Here is a 20,328-nt window from a genome sequence, read left to right as displayed (position 1 = left end):
AAAATCTTTGTGGGAGAATTTGATTCTCTTATTACTGTTTTGGAATTTTTAATGTTAATGCCTAGTAGAGGTGATTTAGAGTTGATGTCAGAATGTAAAATCTATTCCCATTTCTACTGATAAATAATGCTAATGTTTGCTGACCCAAGTTATGTTACAGCTCAGAATACAATTTATTTATTGTATAAATATGTGTTCAGCTCATCAAATAAAAATGATTTCAGGAAAAATTGAAATTGATTTTTAAATCTCAAAATTTAGCCCTTTTCTATAAAAGCCTTAACAGTTAGTTAAGCAAAGATTTTAGAATAATTTTCTTATGCCACAGTAAAGAACTATGGCTCATCTTTTCACTAACAAAGAAAAAAAGTAGAATAAAGCATATTAAGTCATTTATCACATGAGAACCAAAATGCAGGGATCAATTCATATGTAAGATATAATACGTAAAAAGTGGGCATCCAAAAAATGGAAAGTAATCAAGAATAGTTTATTCTTTGCATAATGAAATTACTTTCTTGAGCCACTGTAGACACTGATTCTTCTGGAAAAAATATACTAAAAGCATTCAAACAACCTGTTTTGATAAGAATAGTAATTCTGATTCAGGCAATAATATGTATACTAAAGAACTCTTTCTTATGATATAATAAGCAACCACATACTTAAAGATACATTTTTCTTAGGGATAAAGATTTTTAAATTGTAAATAGGTGGGCACAATAATACTACAACCTGAGTTTGATTGATGCATACAGACAGATACATTTTAAAAATCCATTAGGTAAGGCTATGTTTTCTTCTCTGCTGCCAACTGGAATGAATGGTTGTACATTTCTAGTTAGTCATACTCATATAATATGCATTTAATGATTACATTTTATTAACTCAAGTAGGCAGTTATAAAAGTCAGAATAGATACTCTCACATCTCTATTAGAACTTACAACAAAAGCAAACTGCACAGCAATTACAAATAAAAATATATAATTGACAGAAGCATATATACAAACGTAAAAGCTGAAACTCAAACCCCCACTTATAAGAACAATCCAATCCTTTCTTGGTAGGGTGATGACAAAATAAGTGTTAAATAAGGATGGCTTCATGGAAAAGGACAATCTCAGAAAAATTCAATCAGAAACAGCTTAAAAACATATACTGCAGCTCCATCACCTGAAGATATATATATCATCATAGCTGATGCACATTTTTATAAATATAAAGATGCAGCCAGTGATAATTTCCCATAGAGGTGTACTATAAACAAGATTATGTAGCTTTCTCTGCCTTTTATGCCTTTGCAATCACTTATGATATATCATAAGAAGCTTAAAGTGCCTGATGAATATATATTGACGACCTGGGCTGTGTTTCATAACAGAATACTGTATCTCCACTTCTTCATTTTTACTAAACAACGTGAGATTTTTAGAAACATAACATGCAGAAAACTAGTATAGGCCAAGTAACAGGATTTTCTTCAAAGACACACTTTATTATTAAAATTATGACAGTTCTGCCAACATTTTTTGTTGGCTTATTTTAATATCATTTAAAATTTGCCTCCAGCAAATTATCACATCTAATTCATGGAAAATAAAGTACAAAAAGAAAAGAAATAGAAAAAAGCCTATGTGTATATTATACTAATATACATAAGAACATACATAAATCTTCTGTGATACATAATTTATAAATCTATCCAGATCATGTATTTATGCTATCATGTAATACATAAATAATAATCTGTATGCTAATCTGCATTATATAAAATGTCTATCATATATGTGATAGATTTGCTCTTCTATCCATCACTTGCAGTTAAGTAGCACATCTACTAAATTTTGCCAGGCTCTTCTCTTATATTTGCCTAAACTTCAAACACACATTTATACTTCTAAGAAAAGTAGAATATGTGCAGTCTTTTTGAAATTTACATACTTCCTATGGCATACACAGGGGAGACACATTTTATTGAAATGTTTTAAGTAGTTTTTTAGGAATAATGAATTTCTTTTCTACAGAAGAGTTGTGAGTTCTTTAGTAATTAAATGGTCTAAATATTTTATTTTTAATGAAAACTTAAAAGTAAGCTTAAATTTGAGTAAAACAAATTGTACCAGATCTTTATATCCCACCATTACACTTTTCATTTAAATAGGCATTTTGGTGCTTTTTATTTTAAATAAATGCTATTTTTTATGCCATATTCAAACTCAGAAAAGTCCTTAACTCTTGCTAAGTGGTAAGCAGACCAAGTTGTAAGGAGCCAGATAGATGCCGAAGAGCTCATCATAACCACTGAGTTAAACACAATGAAAGAAATGTTCTAATTAATAAATACCAATCTTTACGAATTCATATTATTCACTCTATAATGTTTCTATTACTCCAAAAGTTGTTTGTAAATTAAAACTGAAGTTGCAATTAGAAGTCTCCTCTCTTACCTCTGTTTTCAGTAATTGTTAATTGTTATGACCATAATCTCTAAATTTTCTACCATAGAACAGAAATTCCCATAGCAAAAAGGAAAACAAAAAGCTGTCAATGTTTTTATTTTGTCCTTCAACATTCTTTGCATTCAGAATTATATTTTCAAAGAATTGTTGAAAATTAACACCATGAGATTCTGTGAAATTATCCCTAAACTAAAATTGGCCGAGTTTTGTTTTTGTATTTGTTTTCAGTAAAAATGATCAGACAGTTGCTACCAAACCGGAGCTGATGGCAGAGATATCAACATTTTCCATTTTAGAAGACCATGTAATTAAAAAATAAAAAAAATAAAAAGTACTCTCTTTACAGTATTTTTCTTTTGCATTTTTAAATAAATTAATTTCTTTTGGAAATGAGGCCTATAAATAGATAGTTTTAACACAATAAAATACTTTGACTTAGGATATTTTACATGAACTGAATGTATTTATTTTTGACTTAAAAACCTTAATTCATAAGGAAGATTTATTTACCATAGCTCCAAACGTCACTCTGGTGGGTGAATTTTCTATAATGTATACACTCCAGTGCCATCCATTTAATTGGCATCTGTAAAGAAATAAGAAGTGAAAGTTTTATATAAAAATGCAATTTATATACATAATAAATCTGAAGCTCTGAATTTGATCAATTATATTCTTTGTGTGTTTATAGATATAAATTTTAATAGGTTATTTTTCAAGATAGAAAAATGGATTGAAATTTACAAAGTGAATTAATTCAAAGATTCTGTGAAATTGTCCCTAAAGTATTATACTTATTTTTTTAAAGAAAAGCTTCATATACATGTTTAAATATGAGGTAGCCCCTGAAAGCTCATGTGTTAGTCAATGCAAAAGTGTTTAGAGATGAAATAATTGGGTTATAAGAGCCTTAACATAATCGGTGTGTTAATCCACTGATTTAGGCAATAAATCAAGGATTAATTGGATGGTAACTGAAAGCTGGTAGAGTGTGGCTAGAGAGAGTGGATCCCTAGGGCATGTCTTTGTGGTTTATATTTTGCCCCTGTTGAGCAGAGTACGTGGTCTCGGTCTGTCTGTCTCTCTCTCTCTCTCTCTCTCTTCCTCTCTTCCTCTCTTCCTCCTTCCTGGTGCCATGTTCCCAGGTGCTTTCCTCTGCCACATGCATCCACCATGATTTTCTGCCTCATGTCAGGCCCCAAGAAATGGAGTCAGCCTCCTATGAATTGAGACCTCTGTAACCACAAGCCCCCAACTAAACTTTTCCTCCTTAAAATTGTTCTTGTTAGATCTTTGGTCACAGCAATGAACAAAGCTGACTAAAACATATAATAAAAAAGTAAAATAATAAAATAGGGACAACTTTCTTATTAGTTATGAGTTAAAATTAAAATAAGTTACTTACTTTACTAGTTATGAGTTCATATTATGACCCACATACCAAATCCAACCTCTAATATGGTGTGCTTCTTAAAAATGTGTTCATGTTATATTTTTTCTTAAAAAATGGGATGTCTTACATTTTCAATTATCCCTTTTCACTCCAGACATAATTTGAGCTAGGAATACAATGAATCCTTTCTACACTTACCTCTTCCTCTCTTATGTAAGTCGGTCACTAAATTTGTTTAAAATCATGAATTTCAAAGTTAGCTTTGCTTTGTTCCCCAGCAAATGACCTCCCTTGTCTGGGTTAGCCAGTACTGAAAATCTGTACCGTTTCAAAACAGGAACTAGTATATTAAAAAAAAACAAAAAAGTGAGAGGATCAGCACAAATCCATCATCACTACAAGAAAAACAACTCAACCCACATACTCTGCTGTTGATGGGTCAGCAGAATGCATTTCAACCTGAAGGGCAGCATTATATGTCTGGGAATATAATTAGATTCTATGGAATAAAGACAAACACTTCTACTTCGCAGTTGAAAGCTTAAAACTAAATAGGCCTTTGAAATCATGAGGTTGGCTGCTCACCAAGGTGACATCAAGGTAACTCCATGACAGAATCATGGTATTCAGTGAAAGGGAACAGGAGACACATTGAAAATGATTTCCCTATGGGCAAGGAGTTAACTGAGTTTATGGACTACAGACATTGTGTTAAGGAAGTAAGTTTAAATCACAGGTGGCTTGATAAAGACTTAATGGTTACCAGGCATTTAAAGCTGTAATGAATCTTGCTTTAGACAAATCTTACAGCTGTATGTTCCTAAGACAAGTGAAGTCATGTGATTTATAGACTTTTTCTCCTGTGCAATCTTGTAGTGAACTTCAAAGTTGAGATCCCAAACTACTGCAGTTTGGTAGTGAAAAGTCAAAATATGTTCTTAAAATCAAGGAAAGCCAGATAAACCTCAAAACGGAAGAGTTTTTTTTTTCTTTTTTCTATTTCACCTTTTGATAAGATTTGAAATGTAGCAGGCATATAAGCATTTAGGGTAAAAAAAAATCAACGTTAAGCACTTGGAAGCCTATCATTGCAAAATACTTATATTTTTGGATTTATATTTTTTATATTTTTGGAAAAAAAAATATATATATATATATATTTGACCCAGAGCAGGAATAAGGACAAGTGATAGAACTGGGTTATAATCTCCTAAATCTCAGGCTAACTGGTTTCTTCCTAAAAAACATAAATAAATAAAAGAAGATAAAAGGATACCATTTGAAAATACCATTGTATTTTCAATCAATATTGTTTTCAAAAAGATACCTACCTTTCCTCCATCAGCATTATATTCTTTTTCATCTCCTTCCAAGAGTCTGGCTAGTCCAAAATCTGTGATTTTCACATGGTTTGGAGATTTCACTAACACATTGCGAGCTGCCAAGTCGCGATGAACAAGCCGTCTTTCTTCTAGGTACATCATTCCCTGAAAAACATCAAAATCCACTAAGACGGTTAGTTAACGCCCAGCTTTTTCCATATTCTAAGAAGGAATCTCTTAGCATTTAATTGAAAGTGTTTCTTTTTCTTTTTTTTTTTAAGTGAAACCAGTATTCTGAAATATTTTCAGAATTAAAGAAAACTTTGGGGAGAGGAGCAGCTATCTTTTTGCCTTTCCTCCTAAAGTCGTCTAAAGTAAACTGAATCACCTGACCATGAACTGAATGTCAGATTGTTCTCCTCAGAGACCAGATACCCATTTGCAATCCCTTCATTTTTGAGGTGTGTAGGTGTCTTAGCAGGTCAGCTCACATATACTTGTACTGACCCACATATTCCTCACCATTTTTTCTCCATAGATTCAGCTTAATGTCATTTTGCCTTGCACACTCACTCAAAACAAATACATCTCTCAATAACTTTTAAAAATATTTCATTTGGGCCTTAATGGTTCCAGAATCTCCATCACAGATTCTATTAAGGCTGAAGAATGATATTATTCTTATTATGTATGCACAGGATGAAGTATACCCTTGGGGTCTTGAAAGTATATAATTTTTTAAAAAGCTTCTGTGACATTCGTTGTTATTATAAGAACCCATGGGTTGAATTACACAGCTCATAAAGAATCACAATTAGACTTTAACATGTTATCTTCAAAACCTTAGAAAGAAATCAAAAATAAAATCCATTGCTGATTGCTAACAAGATATAATAGCTGACTCCCCCATACATACATACACGTGTTATTTATATAAAGTATATATTAATATCTATGTGAATTCATAAAAGTAGTGATCCATACTAGTAATAATTAGTTTATTAATTGTACCTCAGTGGTGGGGAGACTTAGAGCTATTAAACACTACTCTTAAGTAAAAATTTCATGTAAAAGCAAGACATTCAACTCAGAGGCATAACTTAGATTAGAGTGAATGTACTTTTATTGAAGTATTAAGGAAAATTCTATAGTCAACAATTTCATTGTCAAAAAAAGTCATCATTCACAAATAGATCAGAATTATACAATGGTTGAGGCATACTCTCATGCCAATTGCAAATCAATGCGGTTGGCGGTTAACATTAAAACTGCAGGACTTTGAAGGATTAATGGTTTCTGATACCAAAACAAAAGCTGTGGAAAACAGACACATAAATCACATAGATCAAAAAATTATGAACCGTATACATGATGCAGTGTAGAGAGAAGATTGCTTCAAACAGCATCATGGACCAAACTATATAAATGCCCATTAAATACAACTGGTGGAGATGGAGATGCCACCTGCTATGGGCCAATCAGTCAACAGTTAGGTGACATCATATGTATTAGTGTTTTCTGAAATCAACCCACAAATGATATTTATGGCATTTTTGCCCTCTTTCCTACATAGTACTTTCTCTTTGAGTATACCCCATTGAAAATTCCTAAAATAAGGTGAATCTGAGCACATATAACCTTTATATGACTCTGAATCAAAATAAATAAATCTATCACTTTGGAGATAGAGTATTTTTATGTCCCCCTAAATTATTTGTCCCTTTAAGAAATGTCCACAAAACATCCATCATTCTGTTTCTTAACACCTGCACATCAGAATATAGAAAGTGTGTTGGCCACAAGTTAAGATAGGTCCATACATGTCTTAACACATACAATGTTCCCCAATATTGCAAGACTCTGGGGAGATAACAGGGAGTCAGGTAAGGCGTATGCATTAAAGAAGACAGATGCTAATTAATGAAGTGGGAAGATATGAATAAAAACTCAAATGAATTTCTGTGATACGTGCAAGGCATTTAAGGACAGCTGTATTCTGAGAATTTTTTTCAGTATTGCTTAGCAAGTGTGCTTGAGAGGAAAGGTCCCCACACCTAAGTAAGGTTTAGGGAACAAGACTGCAGGCCGAAAGAATAAGCATGGACCTCAGTAAACTGTGTACTTGGATAAAGCTATATAATTCTGTATTTCTGGATCACAGTACATGAGAGAGGGGTAGAGATAAGTAGTGAGATGGAAAAGATACAAACAGGCCAGATCCAAGAAGGGCCCCTTACACGTCAAGGGAGAGAACTTTGATTTTTGTTTTATACAGTATACATCTCAGTAATGAGAAAGCTGTTATAAACGGGGAGTGACCCAATTTGCATTAGAATCTTGAAAACATTCCTCTGATGCCAGAACCAGAGGATGGATTAGCCACAAATGTAGCCACAGTACAGAAGAAAACTGACTATGATGTAAAGTTCAGTTTGAAAGCTGGCAGTCCATGAGTTACATCCACTTTCAGACTTTTTAAATTGAGTCTCCACACGGGGCAGGGAGTCACTCACTCTCTCTAGCTGAGCACCCTTTAGGACATCTGATCTCTAGTTTGCCAGGATCCTACCACTCACTATTACTTTTCAGGAAGTTTGCTTGTATCATTTATGATACTCTGGCTCATAATGAGTATGAGTCTTCTAAACTAGGCCAGAAGGAATACTACAGAGAGGATAATTCCAAGGTGTATTTGCAAAATAAAATGATCATCCTTGGTAACTGATTGAAAAATGAAGGACAAGTAAACTGAGAATAATTGTTTTTTTAGACTTTGTTATTTAGGTGGATAATGATTCCTTGAACTAAATAGCATTGTAATAGAAAAGCAATTTGTTTCTTAAACATGTACAAGAATAGTAATATATATTTTACCAACAGAGAACTAACATTCTGCAAGAAACGTAATGGTATGAATGTTAGTGCCCCTTCCAAATTCATCTGTTGAAATCCCACCCTAAAATGTGATAATATTAAGAGATGAGGACTTTGAGAGCCCTTAAGAATGGTATGAATGACCTCAGAGAGATCCTTAGCTTTTTCAGTCCTATAAGCAATCAGGAAGTGGGTCCACACCAGACACCAAATTGGTGGGCAACTTGACCTTGGACTTGCTAGCCTCCAGCATTATAAGAAAAAAAAAAAAAAAATCTGTTGTTTTTAAGTCACTCCGTTTTGTATTTTGTCATAGTGGCCCAAACAAAGATACTGTAATGACATTCCATAATACAAACAAAATTTCCAAAATTCTAATAGTTCTTTGGTATTCCAAATGCAAAACTTCAGTAGGTGATACACTATCTTTAACCTTCATATCATTTGTCCAGAAAAAGTAATTTCTTCAAAATAACAAGAATTCAATCCAATGACCAGTCTATATAATTTTCTTCACCAACCTGGTCATCATTAATAGCAATTTAAAAAAAGAAAACAGAATTGCATATCATTACCAAACTGTCTAAAAAGGTTTGAACAGTTGCTTTGTAACCAAAAAATATCATTGTGCAGAGACATACTTTCAAATCTTTAATATGACTGCCACTTTTGGCCCACTTTAACACCTAGAATTAGAAGGTTGAATAGTCTTTGGATTTTTCTTAAAAGGTTACTTCACAAAACAAGTCATTAAGACAAAATTTTCTTACTGAAATATCTCATTAAGGTCACATTTTCTACTAGATTCCTTCAAAATGAAATCCCTCTTAAGATTAAAAGTGTGATGTACTAAGGAGGTAGACAGTTGCTTGAAGAAGAAATAATAAATATAAACTGAATGAAGTCCCTGGAAGTTTGAGGATTAATAAAAAAAAAAAAAAACATTCATTATGGTAGAGAGATGTTGTACTAGTAGAAAGAGAAATCTTCCCTACCCCAGAGCAGCTCCCATGACCAGGCCAGGCCAGGTAGGGTACCTGATGGGACTGCCTATATACCACAGCTAACATTGACCAGAATTTGGGACACAGCAGGCACCAACAGAATGCTTCTACTTTGGTTAGTTAAAATAATCCTATGAAATACACACTATTTTCAATCTCATTATAAATATGAGAAAGTTCAGGCTAATAGAGATAATTTTACTTGTTCCAACTCATGCAGCTAATGAGTGTTAGAAGTGGGATTTGATCTCTTGCTGTGGGACTCTGGAGCCTACACATTTAAGTCTATCCCCCCTTAAACACTTCAGAGGGACATGTGGGCATGGAGAAATTATAGTTACATTCTGTGACTTTGAAAGATCCTTATTTTTTTCCTAAGAAAAAACAATACAGTAAGAGATTTCAATGAATTTTAGCACATAATGCAGTTGATTAATTTATAAAAAATTTATACTTAAAATCCAGTTAAATTGCAGAGCTGTTTTTAATTTAGCAGGAATTTTAATTATATAAGTTCAAGACTCCATTCTTACTTTGATCCCAGATTATGCAGATGGTCCAGTGGGGATGGGTGTAGAATCTGGAGTCAATCACCTGGTTCAATCCCCAGCTTGGCCATCTTCTAGATGTGTGACTCTGAACAAGTTATTTTAACCTTTCTGTGAACAGTACCTGTCCCACAGGTTGTTGTGAGGATTAAATAGTATACTCAAAGCACTTACATAGTAACTTGGTATGTAGTAGGTATAGAACACGCAAACTTTTAGTATTGCTTCAAAGATAAATATCAACAGTCCTAGAATGGACAAGAATTACCCTCATTAACTTGGACTGTCTATTTTTTTTTTTAAAAATCAAACCTCAGCTCATATATCTCAGTGGGTGTTCAATAAATGTTTGCAAATGGGGATATATATATACCCATAACGTACCAACTATAATAAATTCATGGATACAAATTTCAGAATTATTACTATTTGAAATCTCATTTTAATAATGATATACCTGAGAAATCTGCCATATAAGGAGAAAGAACAATTAGGGAGTATATTAAGGGATTTGACACTCTCCATAAATACATCAAAGATTTCAGGAACTTATTGAAGATAAAAGTCACAAGCAAGATAGATCTAAAAGTCTTCAATGCTTCAGAATGTTTTCTATGAGTTAATAAAATAGTACATTTACCATAACAAAGTCTGCTATTTATCACACAGCATGGAAGAGGGTTTTGGTAAATGTTTTAAAGGCAATTTTACCCATTTCATGATCCAAGTGCTGTAAGACTGATTTTATCCAATATTCACAATTTACAATTACCTAAACTATTCATAATTTCACCATTTTTCATACCTTCTCTCATATGCCATAATAAGTTTTCAAAGATTGCTTATTGTTTCATTTTTCATCTCTGTGATCAAAAGACCTGACAAGAACAATGTAGAGGAAGAAAAGTCTGTTTTGGTTCACTGTTTCAGAGGCCACTGACCCCATAACTCTGGGCCCAAGGCAAGGCAAAACATCATGGTGGAAGGGTGTAGCAGAGGAAAGCAGCCCAGGATGTGGCAACCAGGAATCAGAGAAACTTCTGCTCACCAGAGACAAAATATAAAGTCCAACTCACACCGGCAATGACCTACTTCCCACAAGTCACCCCCTATCTGCCTACAGTTACCAAACAGGTAATCCATATATCGGTGAACTACCCACTGATTGGATTATACTTCTCATAATTAAATAATTTCACCTCTGAAAATTCTTGCATTATCTCATCCATAAACTTTTGGGGGACACTTCACATCGAAACCATAACACTTACGTTTTGTTCACACCTGTTAAAATGTGAATCACAGAAGATATAGTATATATAAACGAGTATATATAAACTAGCAGGAAAAGTCAAATTCTGCTTTTGATTTTCAAAAATACACTTTGATGTGAAAATCCAGTGAAAATTGAATTTAAAGTTTAAATCTTTGCTTAGAATTAACTCACACGAACTTCTCTATGGAAAAAAAATCAGTAAATGACATAATTTTAAAATATCAGTTATGGAAATGACCTTCTTTTCAATCTTATGGCATTTGAGTCACAGCTATCTAGCTAAAAAACATGATTATTATGTCTTCATTCAGTGTGAAATGTATTCTTCCCAACTGCAGGATGCTAACAGAAGTCAAGAGAGACTGGACTATTTCTGACAATAAATATTTGCTTCTCACATATTGGCCATGCGACAATTTCATCAAATATGTGTGTGGAGCTAAAAATTTCAAGCTGCAGTCAGATCTCACAGGCATTAATCTCTGGAGTTAACAAGAGTGCATTTTTTCCTGTTTTCATTCTAATAACCCGAAGCTTTCTTAATAACAGGAAACTTCAGGAAATCTAGCTTCAAATGAAAATCTCTCCTGTCTTCTTCCTTTCCTTATAAAAGCAATTCTATCTTTGTAGAAAAAAAAAAATCACACTATAATGCTTGCTACTATTAGGGCTAAAGGTATGAGCATGTTCAAGGGAAGAAAGCCTCTTTTTGGATGTAGTCACTTATTTTATCCAAATCATGCATGTAGAGAAACTAAGGGGGCTCTATAATTGAATCATCTGAAAAGTCTTTCAAGCAGGGTGAGGTAGAAGTAGTCCTGGACATATTGCTCACTAGGTTTATGTCCACAGGAACTCATCTCACCTCTGTTTTAAAAGTGACAGATCAGTCTAAATGATCTCTGAAGTTACCTCTAGCTTTACATTTTCATTTTATGATAAATGGAACTGCAAACTGTATATATCTGAAATACTAAATCGTGGGTCAATAATAGACACAGAGAATACTAAAGAAGTAGAGTAGATGTCTTCCTTCAAATATTCGGTGAGATGGGCTAGGGTTGTAGCTCAGACGTAGAGCACTCTCCTCCTATGCCTGAAGTACTGGGTTCGATCCTCAGCACCACATAAAGTAAAATAAATATATTGTGTCCACCTATAACTGGAAACTAAATATTAAAAAAAAAATATTCAGTAAGAGTTTTGAATGTGCTTTCATAAAGTAATTTTAGTGTATCCTAAGTTTAAGACATTAGACTCTGGAAATAAACCCTGGGCACTTACTGGATGCAATATGTTGGTCAATATATATTTATGTGTTTCACTTTCCTTACCTGTTGAATGAGCAATTAATAATATCTCCCTTGAGGATCCAATGGCTTAGTATTTATAAACTACCCCAAATACCACCTTATGATTAAAAATATGATGATCATCACAAGGGTGAAAAAAAAGGCAATTACTTGAAACATGTATTTACTACCCAGCTATGTTTGGGGTAGTAAATTCTATCTCTCATTGTATTTGTCCTTGAATGATTTTCCCATTATTCTAGAGAAAGAAGGTGGATTTATATGATTGCCTTGTTCCAGCAAGGAATATGGTAATTCTCACACTTCCAATTGCAGTTATGATCCTCAAGAGAGTTGGCGAAGTTGTAGATCTTAAAAGGATTTTAGAATATTGAGAAGAGTCAACTTTCTGTTATTTTAATGAAATGTGATGAAAATTTTTTTGCTATTTATTTGAAATATATTTCCCCCAAATAGTCCCAACAATGTAGTTGAGTTGTGTGTTCATGAAGACTTGCATGAAATAGCAGCTATGGTGTGCTGCCCAGAAACCTCTTCTGGACCAAGGTATCCATAACCTCAGTGTTGGTGTTGGCTACCAGTGGCTCTCAGATGCATTATTCTTGAGGTACTGATAACCCAACCCAATCCAACCCAACCCAACCACAAAGGAAGTGCGTTGCTACGGATTTTTCCTTTCACAAGAGGCAATCCACATCCAGTGATTGGTTGATGTAGAGTTACAAAGTTCATAGCCCTTTGATGATTATGAAGAGCTATTCCAGCTCCAGTACTCTCCATGAGATGAGGATGCAGTTTCACCACAGCCTAACTCTTCCTCCAACCAGTACTGCTTTTCTAGGTGCTTTATGGGTGTTATTTCTAAAAAAAACACTGACTCCAAATACTTCCTGCATCCAAACCTCAGAATCTATTTCTGGGTATAATATGTGTGATATTTTTCCCCTTCACTCTTTCAGGATCTGAGATAGAGACAAATTCAGAGCTAATAAATTCTACAATTTATGAACATGATTATCAAAATTCTTCTATAGTTTCCACCCAAATCCCATTCCCCTAGTTCTCATGAGTACCTAAAAGAGTGTTTTTAATGTATATCCTTCCAATCTCTCTCTTGTATGTCTATTTAGTTTCATCTATATTTTTAAAAGTGGTGTTCTGTGTTATTTTTAATACATAAATAGTTTGTTCATTGCAGTTTCATGTTTTATTCATTATGCTTTTAGATTCAAGCACATTGTTATAAGTAATCTAGTTTATTGCTTCTTGGTGTTGCATTAAGTTATACAAACATTCACAGATAAATAAACAAATATAACATACACACATACACACATATACACACAATTTATTATCCATTTCCCTATTGTCAGGCACCACATTTTCCTCTATTTCTTTGAACTGCAACACTGAATTACACTATTGTGTGATGCTATAAATTTGTTTAACTATGTAATCGGCTATTCAGTGTTAACTTTATTGTAAGATATTCTGGAAAATAGTGGTAATAGTCACTGTGGAAGATCAATTTGGAGGGGTATATAGTTCATTGAGAGCACTGAAATCATATGGGAAAGCCAAATTTTAATTGTGCATGTTTCCATTATGTCTATTTGTAAATATAAAATAGGTAGTATTTATTAAGCTCTTACTCTGACAGGTACTCTGTATAAAGGAACTTAGAAGAATCCAAGGAGATCTATATTATGCTATTATTTCCTTTTGAACATAAGGCAACTGATATACACAGAGGTAAAATAACTTGTCCCAAAGTGAAAGCTAGTGCATGGCAAAGCTCACCAGAACCAAGAGCTAACTGCAAGTAGTTTGACTCTGACAACAATGATCTTGACCATTGTGCTATATGACCATATTCATAAAATTACACTCAACAGGCTATAAAGCCATAAATGACATTAATAAAGGTACATATAATTGAATGACTGCCTCATAGACTAGTGCTTTAAGAAATCAAAAATAATTCTTGCACATAACAACCACTTAAGGATTATATATAAATTGCTTTAGTTTTTCTGGTTTCTCCAAGGATGGTGTCTCTGGAGGTACTTTAAAAACCAACTACAGCCATGCATTGCTTAATGACTTGGATATGAGAAAGGTGTTTGTAAGGTGATTCTACCATTGTACAAACATTACATGTAAACCTACACAAACCTAGATGGCATAGTTGGCCATCACTCAACATGGTCTCTTAATGCAATCAAGAGTCACAGTAAACTCGAGATGTACAAGCTGCAGCCTGTATAACAGAACACCCTGCTTTACAGCCAGGTTTCATTTTTTTATTAAGTAGAAGAAGTAAATTCCAAAATAAGGGCCAAAGTATAGTATAGTAAATATATAAACCAGTAGCTTAGTCATTTATTTTCATTACTGTGCTATTACAGGACCGGTAGTGCAATGGCTTTGTTTAAACCATGATCACCTCAAATGTGTGAGCAGTGTGTGGCACAACAATGGTACGGTCTATGACTGTATTTGTTGTATTTGTGAACTCAACTGTGTGTATTCAACAATTTGAAGATTCCTTGGCTTTGAACCAGCACTTAAAACATATTTGTGGTTGAATTAAATGAACCATAAGGCCAAAATTTGGTAAGGCTGTCTGGAAGTAGCAATTTTTCTTCGTAGGGTTGGTAGAGCAAATTTCAGATCTATAATGGGATGGAGGAAAGCCAACCCTGTAGCAGTTAGGTCAACCCCAGACTTCAGTGTCAGAGTATGGGGGAGTGAGTTGGGATACCATTTACAGATTCCTAAGGCTGGCAGAGCTAACAGATTTGTCTTCTTATTCCCTGCATTTTCTTCAGAAATTCCATTTACCACTCTTCACAAGCTTTTGGAAAGTTCCATCTGAACAAACAACCTCCTTGGGACTTGAAAATCCCTTTTCAGGAAGCCAGAACATAAAATCAATAAAGAAAAACAAAAATAACAAAAAAGTAAATTAAATGGCATAGATGAGACATTTCTACTTCCCTCCTAAATAAATGGTGAGTGAAAAGCTGATCTGCTTGGATCAAAAGAATTCCTAAGCAGGCTACAGTTTCCCCTCCCACAGACCTCCAGACAATGTGATTACAATTGGAGGGGTGTGTGTGGGGGGTGGATTTCATGACATCCACACTTGCACACTCTCCTGGGGAGGGGTACTTAAAATGGATTACTTCTGCTCTTTAGGCAACTGATCAATAAAGATGTGGATTGCAATGAGAAAGGAGTTGTTTGTGGGCTGTTGTAGTTATCCTCTGTGTCTCTTCAGAAATTAATTAAAAATCAATGAAGTGTACAACCTATTAATACAGCAGCCTCTAGATTAACTGATAGAAACTTTGCTCTGAGCATGCAGCAGCTGCAAATGCACTCAAACAGTATAGAGAGGGGTTCAACTTCTGACACCTTAGTTGTAACTGAGCAGAAATAGTTTATGACTTACATTTTGGTTTTACAGAGTTCCATGCTTCTGGTGAAATATTCAAAAAGTTCATGGTTGGGAATATGTACATACAATTTTCTTTCTATATCAAGTTTTATGAGGTATTCTTACAAGACAAAACTTCTGCCATCATACAGACCTAAAGGTTTTCAATAACTACTTTCTTAACTGTAAGTAGTTGAGCTTATTTAAACTGTTAACTATTTGATCTTCTCCTGAAAAAGTGAAATTCATAGGAAAATAAAGAATCTTTCGTGATTTGACAAATTCAGTGTCCACTTAGGAAACTGTGACACATCCTTTAGTTCTGTTCTGCCTCTGAGTCATTTGGACATCAATGGACTGAGCTCACATATACAAGTGCTGACTCCGCACATGTGATCCATGATCATTTCTAGAAGTCACCCAGCTTTGACCCATACACCTTTTGCTCAAGTATGTTATTCCTTAAAATCCTCAGAAGGATCTGAACCACAGCTTTCTGTTATCATCTCCATCCTTGCAGTCCATCTAGAAGCCCACATTAGTGCCCTTCCTTGCTTCAACCTTTGGGTTCTGCCTGGCACAAAATTCGAGGGCTTTATTTCTAGTCCCTGCTTAAAGACTCAAAGAGACTACTATCTAGCACCTTCACTCATTTTCTAGTCCAACATCATCATGGAAGGATCTGATATCATCCCATAACTTAAAATGAGAACAGTGTGTCATTCATTATTTCATTATTTAATGGTCTGTCTTTCGTTATTTAAACTGGCAAGAAGTTGCCTGAGTGTAGACTGTCTTCACAAGCCTGGGACCGTAGCATCATAGTAAGAATATAAATTTCACTGTTTATTGGACAAATTTGATGCAGAGCACCTGTACCTCCTTGTCTCTTAAAAGCCTTTTCTAGACATTTCTGAGGCTTCCCTGGGTGCCTCACAGATGTTCATGAATACTTTTTCTTGATTATCTTTTTCAAAGCTCCTCACTTACATCAGCACATACAACTAGAACCTACATACAACTAGAGCTGGAAATGTTCATGACTTTTCCTGAGCTGCAATTTCTGCATGCTAGAGAAGCTGGAACTTATGATATCAAAATGATGATGTCCTTCTATCCTCACCATGTCAGATCCCTGTTGTCCTCCATATAGCCTCAGCCAAGTGCTCTGGTACGTTTTAACCTTGTTCAAAGTTTGCCCCCAGCCATATTAATAGCTATTCTCGAGACTCCAGAGATGAACAATTTTCCTTAAAAACAACTCCTTTAGCAACCTTGATCCCCGACTACTCACATCTACTCCAAGTGGTAAACAGGGAAGAATGCTATATCCCTCTTTGCCGAGTTTTACTCTCCTGGACCCCATGTACCTGCCATCATGTCCTCATCCCTTTTTACTCTCAACATACCTTCACGTGTGTATGCATGATGTGGTGCATATGCATTGACCCACCTTGTCTCTCATGTGGTCAGAAAGTCCTCAAGCAACTTGGTTTTATGTGCCACTTAGGTTTCTTTTCTACGAATTCCCCGCTAGAGTGCTACAGTCAAACCAGCTGAAAGATTTTCTCTAGGTTCTTCTGCTTTTCCAGTTTCCCAAGCTCGTGATACCACCTCCCTGTACACTGCTACACTCTTCCCACCCTGCTGCAGACATGGACTTGCTCAAATTTAACTTTCCCTTAGATCAGAAATCAGACATGGTTTCCTCCACAAAGCCTTCCCTCGTTCACAGGTAGACTCAGGGAATGTCCAGCTTTCTCTTTCTATCATTTATCTATCTGGAAGTAAGCCCTGAAATTTTCAAGCATTAATTTAAAACAAATTTTTGGTTTATGGATAAATCAAAGTCATTTTATAAAGCAGAAAGCACATATAGTTTATTATAAACTAGGCTGCATCTCTATGGTCACACTTCAGAAATATTATGTAGTGCATTATCCGACACTAGCAGTTTCAGGTAAGAATGAGAAAAAGCTCAAATACATCTGCATTACAATTAAGCACTTATTACTGACCTGGTTAGTTTTTCAAACTGGTTTCTAAAGTGTTAAACACCAGACTGAATGATGGAAGGAGAAAACTTTTTTTTTTTTTGCTTGTTTTCTCAAGTCCTAAAAATAAAAATTATAATCTGAATACAGTTCATTGTTTGGCTTCAAATCCTTATGGATTGTCAGCTGCCACAGCAGTGGATGGGATTCTGCTGAGAGGACATAACTGTGCATGACCCTCCTCCGTTTACCAATTCCATCACATTTTGACAGTCAATAAATAATAGTTGATTGATTACCTTCTCCTCCACTCTATCTATACATTCCTATTTCTCCTACTTCATTTGAATCACCAGGTTAAGAAAGAAGGAACTCCCAGCAATCATTAATATACTCCTGAACATAGACTCAGAGCAATTAAAAGTGAAGGAAGAGAAAAAGGGATAATAAAATTTTAATATTGTTGGTAGTAATTGTGTATTGCTTATGATGGATTTTATTATGTTGGCTCTTTGCTGTTTTTTCTGTATTCAACATCTGCTAATTTTCAGGTTTACATGCATATGTTACAAATTGCTTACTGAATATTTTTAATTCCAGAAAGCTCTTGAGGTTCAGGCTAAAAACTGTTTTCCTGCAAAGGTAGGAAAATGAGAAAGTGTGGTTCGTGCATATTGCCAAAATAGAATTTGAAACTGCTCTCTTTGTTGGTTTCCTCTCCAGTTTGTTGATTTATGCAGTTGATATTTCACATGGAAGAAAGATGAAAGCACACATCATAAAAGGTGTTAGTTCACTCCCATTTACCTTTGACAGCAGAAAGTATGGGAACTGTGGTAATGGAGAGTGTTGGTCTAGAGCAAGAAATCCCAGATTTCCATATTAGCCCAGCCACTCACCGCATGCAGCAATCTGTGTGGTTTTACACATTTTAGCTTCTCAGTTTGCCTTTGTTTCCATCTATAAAATGGGTACATTAACAATATTCATCTCAAAAGGTTATTCTGAGAATTACCAAGATACTCCTTTTGAAATTCTAAGAATAGTGCCTGGTCAAGAGTAAACTCAATATTATTAGCTATTATTATCACTTTGGAACATCACTTAGCATTATATGAACTCTTGTTTTGCAAAACCCCAGCTTTCAAGTAACTCACAATTTCTTGAGAAATATCAACATATGCTTTTATACTTTGAATCCCCAATGATCATCTATCAACCAACAACCATATCTTTCGGTGGTGTTATCTTTCTGATGACAGTTTAATTCCAGCAACCTGACCATCTTTAAACTTTGTTTTATGTTCAATACCTTTGTTTCTTTGTACAATGTCTAAATGGCACTTCACTTTGATGTTCAAAAGAAAATAAGGTGGAAAATGGAATCAAAAAGAAAAATGTTCCCATGAAGTTAATAAAATTATAACAAATGGACAATCATTGAGGGTGATAAACTTGGCATGCATTTAACTTCACTGAGACACTCATTGAAAATAAGCTGAATGACAACATATTAATCTTAAGAGTGAATTTAAGTATGTTGGTAGGGAGCTACAAATGTCCTTGAGGCTAAAATACAAAGAAAACTAGATATTATGTTACTCTGAAGTTATGTATAGCTGAATCCCACTCATACCATGGAGATCTTCAGTTCCCATTCAATATTAGCAAATTTTGAATTTTTAGGAATATGTAAAAATTAGTGACATCTAATCTTTTTGTATAAGTATGCATATTCTGTTAGGTTATTAGCTATATAAAGGAACAGGAAGAAAAATAAAGTATTATCTTCTCCTGATCACTTTCTACCTTTTGTGTATACTATACAAAAACTATATTTATTGTGCATGCAATTCATATTCAGGTGAAAGGAATAAAGAAAGTTCCCTTGTTTCCCTCAAAAATTATCTGTTGAATATTTATCTACTCTGTGCTGGGCACTCTGCTATTTATTCATTGTTTTCATTTTGAGTCAGGGTCTTGCCAGGTTGCTGAGGCTGGTCTTGAACTTGCAATCTTCCTGCCTCAGCCTCTAGAGTCATTGGGATTACGGCATGCACCACCATGTCTGGCTTTCTATTAATTATTTTACATGTAAAGATGACAGTGTTTCCCCTTCAAGCTGTTCGTAAGTTGGTATGTGAGACTGCTATGGTTGGAATGTAGTCTGCCCTCTTCAAAACTCAGGATGAAATTTGGTCCTTGATATAACAGTATGGAAAGGTCTTGGGACCTTTAAGAAGTGATTAGGTTATTAAAGAGGATTTACGAAGTAATCTTGTGAGATTGGGTTAATTCCTAGGAGTGAATGAATTCTGGCTTCCACGGGACTAGATTAGTTACCATTAGAATGCTTTGTTTTAAGTGCTTTTGTCTCTTCCAAAATCACCACATGTTTCCATTTCTTCATCATGTTATGATGTGGCATGAAACCCTCCCAGGAGCAGAGCAGATGCAGGCACTCAGTGGTGAGCCTTCCTGACCATGAGCTAAATAAACTTATTTCCTTTAAGAACTACCCAATCTTACGTATTTTATTGTAGCACAACAGACTGTGAAGTATATATAGTCTCAGATAGAAGATGTAAAGGAAGTATTCAAAAAGTAAAGACAAGGGGGAATAAACATTTTCTATGCAGAAATTCCACAGAATAAGTGGAATTGGAGTCTGGCAGTATATGAAAAATAAATATTTAAATTT

At 34.5% G+C, this 20,328-nt stretch overlaps 1 protein-coding gene across 1 annotated transcript in view; it reads right to left on the bottom strand.

The window, feature by feature from the left end:
- Erbb4 (erb-b2 receptor tyrosine kinase 4) overlaps nucleotides 1–20,328 on the bottom strand; it is a 681,070-nt gene that overhangs the window by 41,746 nt on the left and 618,996 nt on the right. The window contains exons 21-22 of the mRNA XM_076866449.2: nucleotides 5,186–5,341; nucleotides 2,972–3,047 (exon numbers count right to left, since the gene is read on the bottom strand). Coding sequence (XP_076722564.1) covers nucleotides 2,972–3,047; nucleotides 5,186–5,341 — 232 coding nt within the window. The remainder of the gene's footprint in view (nucleotides 1–2,971; nucleotides 3,048–5,185; nucleotides 5,342–20,328) is intronic.

Source organism: Callospermophilus lateralis, chromosome 9 (assembly GCF_048772815.1).
Source record: "Callospermophilus lateralis isolate mCalLat2 chromosome 9, mCalLat2.hap1, whole genome shotgun sequence".
In the NCBI taxonomy this organism is placed as follows: domain Eukaryota; kingdom Metazoa; phylum Chordata; class Mammalia; order Rodentia; family Sciuridae; genus Callospermophilus; species Callospermophilus lateralis.
Note: the sequence above shows the minus strand (reverse complement) of the source record. Positions and strands in the feature narration are given on the sequence as shown.